This window comes from Martes martes, assembly GCF_963455335.1.
Source record: "Martes martes genome assembly, chromosome: 9".
Lineage (NCBI taxonomy): Eukaryota > Metazoa > Chordata > Mammalia > Carnivora > Mustelidae > Martes > Martes martes.
The window spans coordinates 79,409,001-79,422,201 of NC_137896.1; the positions used below are offsets into that span (position 1 = coordinate 79,409,001).

Below are 13,201 nucleotides of genomic sequence, written 5' to 3' on the forward strand. Positions count from 1 at the left end.
TACAAATACACTAAAAGAAAAAAAGATCCTTAACTCCGTAAGGAAAGAGAGAATGGAAGAACAGATAATAAGTAGCAACACATTTTAGACAACAGAAAAGGGAGGAATAGTACATGACTTAGAGCAAATGAAATAAATTTGGAAGGGCCACGGAAGGATTTATCAACAAAAATATCCACCCTACAGAACACTGAAAAGGCTCAGCAATAAAGAGCATCAGATTCATCTAAAGGCAGAGATGAAGCATAGGCAGAAAATAGGACTAAATGAAAGGTATGGTTAAAACCTGTAGATTCCCAACTCAGACAGCCACAATACTATTCCTACTTGACCCAGGGAAACAAGAAGTTTTTTGTACATAAAATGAACAAGATAAACCCAGGAACACCAGATGTTAAAGAAGTCAGGGATAATATAAGAAACAGAAAAGAAAACTAAGTGATACTATGACTGAATGAACCTCCTCAACTAACCTTCCCTGCCTATCAACCAGACTAAGATAACTCAAGCCCAAAGACTTATTTTTCTTAGAGAATATGAGTATTTATGAGAAAAGCCCATTTACCCATGGAAATGAAGCTAGTTCACCACTTTATCATCACATCCTACAGTGTAGACCAATACCTCAGATACTCCTACCCACACAGAACTTCCAATCCATCTTTCAGTGTCCATCTCTTAACCATGAAAGGATAACCAGTAAGACTTGCAAGGAAAGCTGCATTGCCAAAGGCAGATCAAAACAAATGGTAAAAGGAAATTCAGAGAAAATAAATAAAATGCAGAAAGAAAAGAGGTTTTAATCAATTTATATCCTTAGAGTCAAAAAAGATTCTAGATTACTGAAACAAGAACAGAATACCATTTTAAAAAATGCATTCAAACTACAAAATAAGAGTCCTTCAATGTGTACAAATATACATTACATACCTTTTGCATATACATGAGTCACAAGTTAAAAACCAACTAGAGGGCACCGGGGTGGCTCAATCAGTTAAACGACTTGCCTTCAGCTCAGGTCATAATCCCGGGGTCCTGGGATCAAGTCCCACATCGGGCTCCCCTTGCTCTGTGGGGAGCCTGCTTCTCCCTCTCCTTCTGCCTGCTACTCCCTATATTGTACTCTGTGTCGAATAAATACATAAAATCTTAAAAAAAAACAACAACAACTAGAAGTATAGCAATTTGACAGTCGGAAGAACATACAACTCCTGATCTCAGGGTGGGGAGTTCAAGCTCCACATGGAGTACAGAGATTACTTAAATAAATAAAACTTTAAAAAAAAAAGTATATTAATTTGTAAGATTCAACAGAAGGTCAAAAGTGGAAAAAATGTCCTAGAAAGTAGAATAGATTAAAAAAAAAAAAAAAACAATGGGGAGAAAAAGAAAAGTATATCAAAAATTTCGTATCTGAAAATTCCACCAAAACATCATCTATCATGAAATTACTGAAGCTGAAGGGGAGAATAAACATCCTAAAAGCTTTCATGGACAGTGGGAAGAATGACAAAGAAAAGCTCAGGAATAAAAACAGGTAATACTTCTCCAAAGCAATACTGGGGGAAGGGGAGCGGATGGATGGCTCACTCAGTCTGCAGAACATGCAAGTTCTGATCTCAGGGTCCTAAGTTCAAGAACCACAGTGGGACGTAAAGCTTACTTTCAAAAATAAATAAATAAATAAAAATAAGGGGCGCCTGGGTGGTACAGTAGGTTAAGTGCCTGACTCTTGATTTTAGCTCAGGACATGATCTCAGAGTCATAAGATTGAGCCCCACAATGGCTCTATACTCAGCAGGGAGTCTGCTTCAGATTCTCTCTCCTTCCCTCTGAGGGAGCTCATGCTCTCTCTCTATAATAAAAGATAAATAAATCTGGGGCGTCTGGGTGGCTCAGTGGGTTAAAGCCTCTGCCTTCAGCTCACGTCATGATCCCAGGGTTCTAGGATTGAGCCCCGCATGGGGCTCTCTGCTCAGCAGGGAGCCTGCTTCCCTTTCTCTCTCTGCCTGCCTCTCTGCCTACTTGTGATCTCTGTCAAATAAATAAATAAAACCTTTCTTAAAAAATAAATAAACTTAAATAAATAAACAAATTTAAAATCTTCAAAGCTGTATCAGGAGGTAAAACACAAGGAAGCAAGACTTTTAAATTTCTGGAAGAAAATCATTCTCTACCTAGAATTCTGCATCCAGAAGTCTTCAATAAGATTAAGGGCAGAAGAGAAACTTTTAGTCCTGAAAGATCTTAAAAAAAAAAAAAAAAACACTGGTCTCCTATACACCCTTTGGCACAAAAGATGTCATTCTGACAAAGCAAAAATAGTAAACCAATAAAGAGGTCAACATGGAATCCAGGAACCCTGAGATCCAAAACAGAAAAGCAAAAGAAATTTCAAGGGTGATCTGAAAAGAAGATAGCTATTTAGTAGCCCTAATAAGAAACCAACAAATGGAACAGGAAGATAAAGGCCCAAGGAAATTCAGGAGAGGGGAAAGGGAAGGAAATGAGATCACATAATGATGCATAAAAAATGTAAAAACTAGTACTAAGAAGGGTTGAAGAGTCTGAAAAGTATTAGTGATCCACAACTCAAAAATTATTAAAAACCAGCCAGTAAACTCTAGGAAAGAAAAAAGATAACGAAAGATAAACAAGAATTTATTTCTTGTAAAATATAAAATGAGCCATAGAACCTTTTCTGGCTCACCACTGACCAGAACTGTTATTTTTAGAAGAGCCCTGAGAGAAAAGGAAGTTTTAAGAAAGTAATCCTTATATATCAGAAAAGAAAGTTTATAGAGTTTACTTAAAATTGATGCATGAAGTAACAGCAGTATAACAACACTACTTCATAATACAGAGGTTAATATCAAAGCCAACATCTGAAAGCAAAAGCGGAATTGAGGAGATGGGGCAATGAACTTTATTACAGGCCTTTTTCTGTTTATTTTTTTAAACTCTGTACACATTATGTCTATTTATAAACTAATCTCAGACATACCCTTCCACTATCTAAGCTTATCCTATTTTTTCCTATACCTTCTAGTAGCCTGATAAGACCTTCTTACCAAGTAGAGTTATATGCTGCTTGAACAAAGAATGCTTACATTTAAGAATATTCTAGTAGGTTTAGAGAGCACATACCTCATCATAATGAAGGCCTTAATATGAAAAACCCACAGCTAACATCATACTCAATGGTGAAAAACTGAGAGCTTTCCCCCTAAAGTCAGGAACAAGATAAGGATGCCCATCCTCACTACTTTCATTCAATATAATAGTAGAAGTCCTAGCCACAGCAGTCAGACAAGAAAAAGTGGGGTGGGGGTGGGGGAGTTCAAATTGGTAATGAGGAAATAAAATTTTCACTATTTGCAGATGACATACTGTATATACAGTACCCTAAAGACTCCACCAAAAAACTAGAACTGAAGAATGAAGTCTGTAAAATCATAAGATACAAAATCAATGTATAGAAATCTACTGCATTTCTATACACTAATAATGAAGCAGCAGAAAGAGAAATTAAGAAGAATCTCATTAACAATTACACCAAAAATAATAAAATACCTAGGAATACACTTAGCCAAAAAGGTGAAAGACCTATACCCTGAAAACTATAAAACATTGATGAAAGAAATTCAAGACAACACAAAGAAATGTAAAGACATTCCATGCTCATGGGTCCAAAGAATAAGTGTTGTTAAAATAATTCACACTACCCCCAAAGCAATCTATAGATGTAATACAATCCCTATCCATATGCCAACACCATTTTTCACAGAACAATCCTAAAATTTGTATGGAACCCCAGAAGACCCCAACTACACAAAGCAATCTTGAAAAAGAAAAATATATCTGCAGGTATCACAATTCTAGACTTCAAGTTGTATTACTTACAAAGCAGCAGTAATCGAAACAGTAAAGTATTAGCACAAAAACAAACATAAATCAATGGAACAGAACAGAAAGCCCAGAAATAAACCCACAATTACATGGCTAATTAATCTTCCACAAAGAAGTAATGAAGATACAATGGGAAAAAGACAGTCTCTTCCACAAACGGTATTGGAAAATGGACAGCAGTATGCAAAAAAAATGATACTGGACCACCTTCTCACACCATACACAAAATTAAACTCAAAACAGATTAAAGACCTAAATGTGAGACCTGAAACTATAAAAATCCTAGGAATACACTTAACCAAGGAAATGAAAAAACTATACTCTGAAAACTATAAAACACTGATCAAAGAAATTCAAGACAATGCAAAGACACAGAAAGACATTCCACACTCATGGGTTTGAAGAACAAATATTGTTAAAATGTCCATACTACCCAGAGCAATCTACAGATTTAAAGCAAACCCTATGCAAATACCAACAGTATTTTTCACAAATCTAGAACAAACAATCCTAAAATTTGTATGGAATCACAGAAGACCTCGAATAGCCAAAGCATCTTGAAAAATGGACAGCTGCATGCAAAACAATTAAACTGGACTACTTTCCTACACCACAGAAAATTAAACTCAAAGTGAATTAAGGACCTAAATGTAAGACCTGAAAACCATAAAAATCCTAGAAAAGCACACAGGTAGTAATTTCTCTGACATCAGCCATAGCAACATTTTTCTAGATGTATCTTCTGAGGCAAAGGAAACCAAAGCAAAAATTAACTATCGGGACTACATCAAAATAAAGTCTCTGCACAGCAAAGGAAACAACCAACAAAATTAAAAAAGGCCACCTACCGAATGGGAGAAGATGCTTGCAAATGACATATATGATAAAGGGTCAGTATCCAAACTATATAAAGAACTTAATACAATTCAAAGCACATACACAAAAAAATAATCCAATTAAAAATGGCCTGAAGATATGAACAGACATTTCTCCAAAGACGACACACAGATGACCAACAGACACATGAGAAAATGCTCAACATCACTATCAACAAAAGGCAAATCAAAACCACAATGAGATATCACTTCACACCTGTCAGAATGGCCAAAATCAAAAACACAAGAAACAACTGTTGGCGAGGATGTGGAGAAAAAGAAACCCTCTTGCTCTGTTGGTGGGAACAGAAACTGGCGCAGCCAATGTGGAAAACGTTACAGAAGTTCCTGCACAAATTAAAAATAGAACTACCCCATGATACAGTAATCACATTACTGGGTATATACTCTAAAAATACAAAAGCACTAATCTGAAAGGATATATGCACTCCTATGTTTACTGCAGCATTACAACAGCCAAGGTACGGAAGCAGCCCGAGTGTATTGATACTTGAATGGATGAAGATGATGTACCACATATACACACAACAGGATATTACTCAACCATAAGAAAAAGAATCAGGATGGAGCCAGAGGGTACTATGCTAAGGGAAACAGATCTGTCAGAAAAAGACAAATACAATATGATTTCATTCATTTGTGGAATTTAAGTAACAAAGCAGATAAACATACGGGAAGAGAAGGAAAAATAAAGATGAAAATAGAGAGGGGAGACAAACCGTAAGAGATGCTGAATCCTAGGAAACACAGTGAGGATTGCTGGAGGGGAGGCCGGTCAGGGTAAGGGGTAATTCAGTGATAGGCATTAAGGAGGACACTGGATATAATGAGCACTGGGTGTTATATACAACCAATGAATCACTAAATTCTACCCTGGTAACTCATAATGCAGTGTATGTTAACTGAATTTAAATAAAGAATAAAAAAAAAAAAAGAAAGAAAGAAGTCTTGCCATTTGCAAAGACATGGATGGATCCAGAGAGCATAATCCTAAGTGAAATAAGTCAGTAAGAGAAAGACTAATACCATATGATCGTACTCATATGTGGAAGAAACAATGAACAAACAAAGAGAAAAACAAAAAAGGAAACTCAAAAACAGATTCTTAACTGTAAAGAACTGATGGTTACCACAGAGGATGTGGGTGGAGGGATGGGTGAAACAGGTGAAGGGGATTAAGAGTGTACTCATCTTGGGGCGCCTGGGTGGCTCAGTGGGTTAAGGCCTCTGCATTCGGCTCAGGTCATGATCCCAGCGTCATGGGATAGAGCCCTACATCGGGCTCTCTGCTCAGCAGGGAGCCTGCTCCCCACCCCCCCACCTGCCTCTCTGCCTATTTGTGATCTCTCTCTGTCAAATAAATAAATAAAATCTTAAAAAAAAAAAAAAAGAGTGTACTCATCTTAATGAGTACTAATATACAGCAATGTTGAGTCACTATTTTGTACACCTGAAATAAACACTGTACATTAACCGTACTAGAATGAAATAAAATTTGGAAAAAAAATATAAAATTTCTAAATGCCTAGCATAAAATACATAGCTCCAATTTATTAAAAAATTTTAACTGTACATTCATGAAGAATCTACATGTCTAAATTATTTTTTAACTTTGATTCTGTAATTCCATCAAACAACACATATTCCAATGGATCTAACTTCTTCCTGGCCTGGTACTGTGTAACACTTGAAAGAGCTGTTAATCCATGGTATCTAACCTTAGCAAAAGTTTTTATTTATGAACTGATTCATGAAAAGCACTACTTTAAATAGTGGTCAATATCAATACCTCACTGAATTTATCAATATCCCCAAATTTCTTAATGCCAGAATAAAAGCCAGAGCCTTAAAGAGTATAGAACATAATCTATTCAAAAGCAACAGCAACTAAAACTGTTCATAAAAATAAAGTTTACTGAGGCACCTGGCTGTCTCAGTTAACAAAGTATATTACTCTTTTAACCTTGGGATCATGAGTTCAAGCCCCACATCGGATGTACAGTTAACTTAAAAAAATATAAGTTTGGGGCGCCCGGGTGGCTCAGTCATTAAGTGTCTGCCTACGGCTCAGGCAGGGATCCAAAAGAATTCTCTTTTAGAAGACAAATCATGAAATAAAACTAAAACGCAGAATGGCAGAAGACAACCAAAGGCCTTAAAACACCTGGTAAGAAAAGAGGAATTTACAAGACAGAAACCTAAGCCTGTTTTGTGGTAAAATTTAACAAGTCCAAAACAAACAAACAAACAAAGTTATTCAATGCTTTTATCATCCATATTATTTTCAGACCTTTATATGCTCTTTTATTAACTTGTATTCTTCAGTTTTATTCTCTTAATCTTCTCTCCCCACTTTGAATTAGTTTTCCTCCCATTCCAGCCCCAATTGCAATTTTAATAAAACGATAACCTTTAAAACAAGCATATAATAATGTTCCTGAGCTTACAGACAGAACAGCAGCTGTATGACTGTTATACAGCAATTAAAAATATTTGATGACCAAAAAAAAAAATTTGATGACATAAAGAGATTAATTATACTTGACTGTATATAAAAAATCAGATTAACACAGATGTAGGAAACTCACATTTTCGCAAAATTTTAAACTGTATGATTCACAACCTCATGCCAAGGCTATACAAAAAAAAATCATCAGTTGTTACTCTGGGTAGTAGCATGCCTTTTTTTTTTCTTTTTTTTTTTTTTAAAGATTTTATTTATTTGACAGAGAGAGAGAGAGAGATCACAAGTAGGCAGAGATGCAGGCAGAGGGGGAGGGGGGAAGCAGGCTCCCCACTGAGCAGAGAGCCTGATGCAGGGCTCGATCCCATGACCCTGGGATCACGACCTGAGCTGAAGGCAGAGGCTTTAACCCACTGAGCCACCCAGGCGCCGCGGCCTTTTTTTTTTTTTCTTTTTTCACTTTGATTCTCGGGGTGCCTGGGTGGCCCAGTTGTTAGGCAGCTGCCTTTGGCTCAGGTCATGATCCCAGAGTCTTGGGTCCTGGGATCAAGCCTGGGGCTCTCTCACTCTGTTTGTGTTCCCTCTCTTGCTGTCTTCTGTCATATAAATAAATAAAATCTTTTTTTAAAATAAATAAATAAACTTCGATTCTCTATTTTCTCAAAGAATTTTACAGTGAGTACATACTTAAATAGGAGGAAAATAATATAAAGTATTAATACAGTTGTTTATAAAAATTATCAATATACTATTTTAAGTGAATATGCTTTTAGTATCTTTTAGTCAATATATTATTTAGTCAATATATTATTTAAACTATCTTTTAGTCAATATATTAGAATAAGGATTCTTAACCACTAATAAGCTAATGAAAACTATTAACATTTTTCTCCTAGAAAACCTTTAAGAACATTTTGTATGAAATGTCATGGGTTCATCAGTGTGCTAAGACATATTTATGGACCTCCATAGTCATGGGCCCTAAGTTAACAATCTCTTTTGAAGATTAACCATGCCTTATTAGTTGCTGGTTATCACCTACAAAAACTACCATCCTTAATCTAGGCAACAGTATTTTCTGATGCCCAAGAAACAAACTGAGGGAGGTTGAAGACATGAGAGGAGGGGAGAATAAACAAAGAAAAAAAAAATATATATATATATATATTTTAAAGATTTTTGTTTATTTGACAGGGACAGAGAAAAAGCGCGCACACACAATCAGGGGAGTGGCAGGCAGACGGAGAGGGACAAGCAGGCTCCCAAGATGCAGGGAGCCTGATGCAGGGCTCAATCCCAGGATGCTGGGATTAGGACCCCAGCTAAAGGCAGATGCTTAACCAACTGAGCAACCCAGGTACCCTTAGACAAAATGTTTTTTATCACAAAACTGTGATCCACCTGGATATTTTATTGTCACTTGTCTCATCTTCAGCATGAACAATGAAGAGTGTAACATTCTACTTTTGGGTGCTTTTTTACTACCAGCTAAAAATTGCTCATACTTATTGACATGTGAATAAAATGATAAAGGTTACAAATTATGTTTTAGTTCAGCTTTTCACACTTTAGCTTACATAACCTTCAACATGTATATTATTTACAAAATAAATTTTAACAATTTTAATTAAAACAGGTGTTTATTAAGGTCTTCTGTCAGGTACTGTGCTAAGTAAGCACTTGGTCTCTTCACAATCTAAAATAGTAGTAACGTTATTATTATCCTCATTTCACAAATGAAGTAAGAACTTAGAAGCTAACCAGTCTGTCATAATTATCTAAGAGGTGATAATCTGCCACATCACTCTGGCTCGACAGCCATACTGAACCACTATACTCTATAGCAACAATAGATAAAATTAAGAGGATCTCCTATTTTGGGGGCAAACATTCTTTGGCATTCTGATGAAACCTACAAATTAGGCCTAAAATGGTACATATCAGTATTTACTTTGTAACTTCACTCCCATTCAGGTTAAAAATTCCTGATACAAGGATTAAGAGTATGTATCAATGATAAAAGTGGACTAGGAATGGGAACATGGAACCCCTACCCAGCACCAACCAATAACTAGGGGGTGAGACATTAAAAAAATTGCATCATTTCCCTGGATTTCATTTTATTTAGTGGCACAACATGTTGCTACCTAGCTACAGTTACAGTAAATAAATCCAAAATTATGATTCAAATGCAACATTTCTCAGCAAATCCTTTGGATACTGATGTTAATTTTATTTTAATTTTTTTTTTTAAGATTTTATTTGTGAGAGCCAGCCAGCAAGCGAGTACAGGCAGAGGGAGAAGCAGGCTCCCCCCTGAGCAGGGAGCCCAAAGTGGGACTCAATCCCAGGGTCCTGGGATTGCGACCTGAGCTGAAGGCAAATGCTCAAGTGACTGAGCCACCGAGGCATCCCTGATGCTAATTTTAAATCATTAACATTAGTATTATGAAATATCCAATCACCTACTCTACCCATAATGAAAGGAACAGAGGAACCGCTCTCATTTCTAAACTTAGCTAAAAGTAATTCAGCTGGCTGAGACTCAGAAAAGAGATGCCGATAATGATAGCATGTAAAAAATCTACAATATTTTGTAGAATATGTGTATCAACTTTATCAACAAAGGAGGAGAAAACATAAGGAAAAGGGATATTACTGTAGAACAAATGAGATTTGAAGATAAACTCTATGATCAGCTAGACCGTGGGCCTCAGGATATTGATTTATTTTAGCTGCACTTAACATGTTCACTAATCATTGCACACAAAGCTTCAAACATTCTTTACCCATAAAAATTTTAGAAGACTAATAAACGAGATAGGCACACAAGCAAAAGAGAATATTTAGCTAGGCCCAGCTAAAATCATGTTAAGGGAACCGGAACTTACAAATTCTGATTATATTAATTACCATGTTTCCTCAAGTTTTATTCTTTATATTCTCAACATATGTATTTCTTTTTTTTTTTTTAAGATTTTATTTATTTGACAGAGAGAGACACAGCAAGAGAGGGACCACAAGCAGGGGGAGTAGGAGAGGGAGAAGCAGGCTTCCTGCTGAGCAAGGAGCAGGATGCGGGCTTGATCCAAGGACCCTGGGATCATGACCTGAGCCCAAGGCAGACACTTAACAGAGATGCCCAGGCACCCCACAATATATGTATTTCTTAAAAACTGGTCTACTATACCTATATATTATGCAAATGGAATAACAAATGGCTTCCAGAAGGGTCAAAGTGTCCATTACCACAAAACTAATTTTTTTAATGGATTAAGTTTGTTAAACGTCTCTAGTTATACCATTAAAAATTCTTCAATCTCTCAAAATAATTTTTAGAATTTCATTCACTCCCCTATTTCTAAATAATAAGAGTTAAAGAAACTTTTATTGTTTTAAAAAACAAAACCATGAGTGGCCTCATGATTAAGAAAGGAAGGTTTAACAAATACTGATGAACTGTCATTTATTGACTATAGGTATACAACCCAACATTCTAAAAGGGAAATTTCATGACAAACCATGTCAATTTAAAGTACAACTCAAAAAGTTAGTCTTTAAAGTACTTAAAGATGCATACCTCTGTGTCCAGGAATTGATATAAGCAAATATTTTGAGAGTATGTTCCTTTCTGAGCTGCAGTCCATCACCACCTTCTATATCTGATACTGAAATAAAGTAGAAAAAACACTTTTTAATATTAGGAATAAGTAAGACTAAACCAATATTAAAGCCAATACTTTAAAAAAAAGAAGTCTAGACTAAATGCAAATATTTCAGATTTTTTAACAGATGTATTGGGGGAGCGAGAGAAAAGACACTTTCCTCCCAGTTATTCTAGTGCTGTCTCTCTACTTCAAATCCCCCCTTCTGTTCTAAGCTTTGTGATGCTGGGGCTGGAACTCTGCAAACTACATTTTTCATTTCCATCTGGCTTCTTAAGATGCTCCTCCACTGTCTACACAGCACTAGAAGACTAGAAGGCAGGAGGAGACCAAAGACGTGTTCACTTTCTGTATATGAAAGCATCACTCAGCAACTGCAGATTCCAAGTGGCAGCATCCAAAAACCAATATCATGGTATTCCTCTCAGAGGTACCAGCAGTAGCCAGACAGCATTCCTTCCTTTAAGTCCCAGCTTCTTCACAGGGCCCACTCCAAGTGATTGAAAGTGATTCTTAGATTCTGACAACCCTTTTTCCTTTATTCCCCTAGCCTTTGGGGAGACTGGCTGTTCCTCAGTTATCATAGCTGTCATCATCATCATCTCTGGGTATTGTCCAGGTTCCACTTGTTTTTTACCTCCAACATTTGTGTAAGTACTTCCATTAATAAATTCCCTTTCAACTCCCTGACTGGAGCTTGACTGACATACTGGCATTTCATATACAGTATATACTACTAGGAAAGGAATCTAAAGTTAAATTCAGAAAGGAAGAAAGTTTCCAGAAACTACAGGTGGTCCAAATGAGTCTTCTAATGTAAAATGTTCAACTATACAAGATCTGGTCGGCAAATTTTTCGTTAATGGGACAGAAAGTAAATACTTTAGGCTTAGAAGGCCATAGAGTCTCTTTCCACACCTGGATAGCTGTGCCATGGTACCTTGAAAGGAACCACACACAAAGTGTAAACAAACAACCACAGCCATGTTAAAAACAAGCAGCTGAATGATCTGGTACACTGGGTCACAGTTTGCCAGCTCCATTCTATTTTTTTAGACTTTTTTGAAAAAAATTTTATCTATTTTAGAGAGAGAGAGAACATGCACATACATATGAACAGGGGAGGAGAACAGGAAGAGGGAGAGAGAAGCAGACTCCGCACTGAGCACAGAGCCGGACAGGGCTCCATCTCATGACCCTGAGATCATAACCCAAGCCGAAATCAAGAGTTTGACGCTCAATCTGCTCAGCAGGTGGAGCATGTGACTCTTGATCTTGCATTGTGAGTTGGAGCCCCATATTGAGTATACAAATTACTTAAAAATAAAAATCTTGAAAAAGTTAATAGAGCTACCCTATAATCTAGCAATTGCACTACTAAGTATTTACCTAAAGGATACAAACATAGTGATCAGAAAGTACACCTGCACCCCAATGTTTACAGCAGCAATGTCCACCATAGCCAAACTATGGAAAGAACCCCAGGTGTCAATCGACAGGTGAATGGATAAAGAAAAAATGAAATAGGGGCACCTGGGTGGCTCAGTGGGTTAAAGCCTCTGCCTTCAGCTCAGGTCATGATCTCAGGGTCCTGGGATCAAGCCCCGCATCGGGCTCTCTGCTCAGCAGGGAGCCTGCTTCCCTTCCTCTCTCTCTCTGCCTGCCTCCCTGCCTACTTGTGATCTCTATCTGATAAATAAAATCAAAAAAAAAAAAAAAGAAAAAATGAAATATTCCTCAGTCATCAAAAAAAAAAACCAAAAAAACCTTACCATTTGTAATGTCATAGATGGAACTAGAGGGTATTATGCTAAGCAAAATAAGTCAGAGAAAGACAATTATATGATTTTGCTTAGATGTGGAATTTAAGGGAAAAAAAAACCACACAGATGATCATAGGGGAAGGGAGGGAAAAATAAAGTAAGACAAAACCAGACAGGGGGACAAACCATAAGAGACCCTTAACTACAGGATACAAACTAAGGGCTGCTACAGGGCAGGGGAGTGGGGGAAATGGGGTGACTGGGTGATGGACATTAAGGGGAGCACATGATGTAATGAGCGCTGGGTATTATACACAACTGATGAATCACTAAACTTTACCTGTGAAACCAATAATACACTATGTTAATTAACTGAATTTAGGAGCACCTGGGAGGCTCAGTCATTAAGTGTCTGCCTTCGGCTCAGGTCATGATCCCAGGGTCCTAAACTGAGCCCCATATGGGGCTCCCTGCTCAGTGGGAAGCCTGCTTCTCCCTCTCCCA

General features: G+C 37.0%; 1 protein-coding gene across 1 annotated transcript in view; it reads right to left on the reverse strand.

The window, feature by feature from the left end:
• Positions 1-13,201, reverse strand: part of USP34 (ubiquitin specific peptidase 34) — a 241,801-nt gene that overhangs the window by 191,260 nt on the left and 37,340 nt on the right. Inside the window, exon 2 of the mRNA XM_080813119.1 lies at positions 10,850-10,937. Coding sequence (XP_080669245.1) covers positions 10,850-10,937 — 88 coding nt within the window. The remainder of the gene's footprint in view (positions 1-10,849; positions 10,938-13,201) is intronic.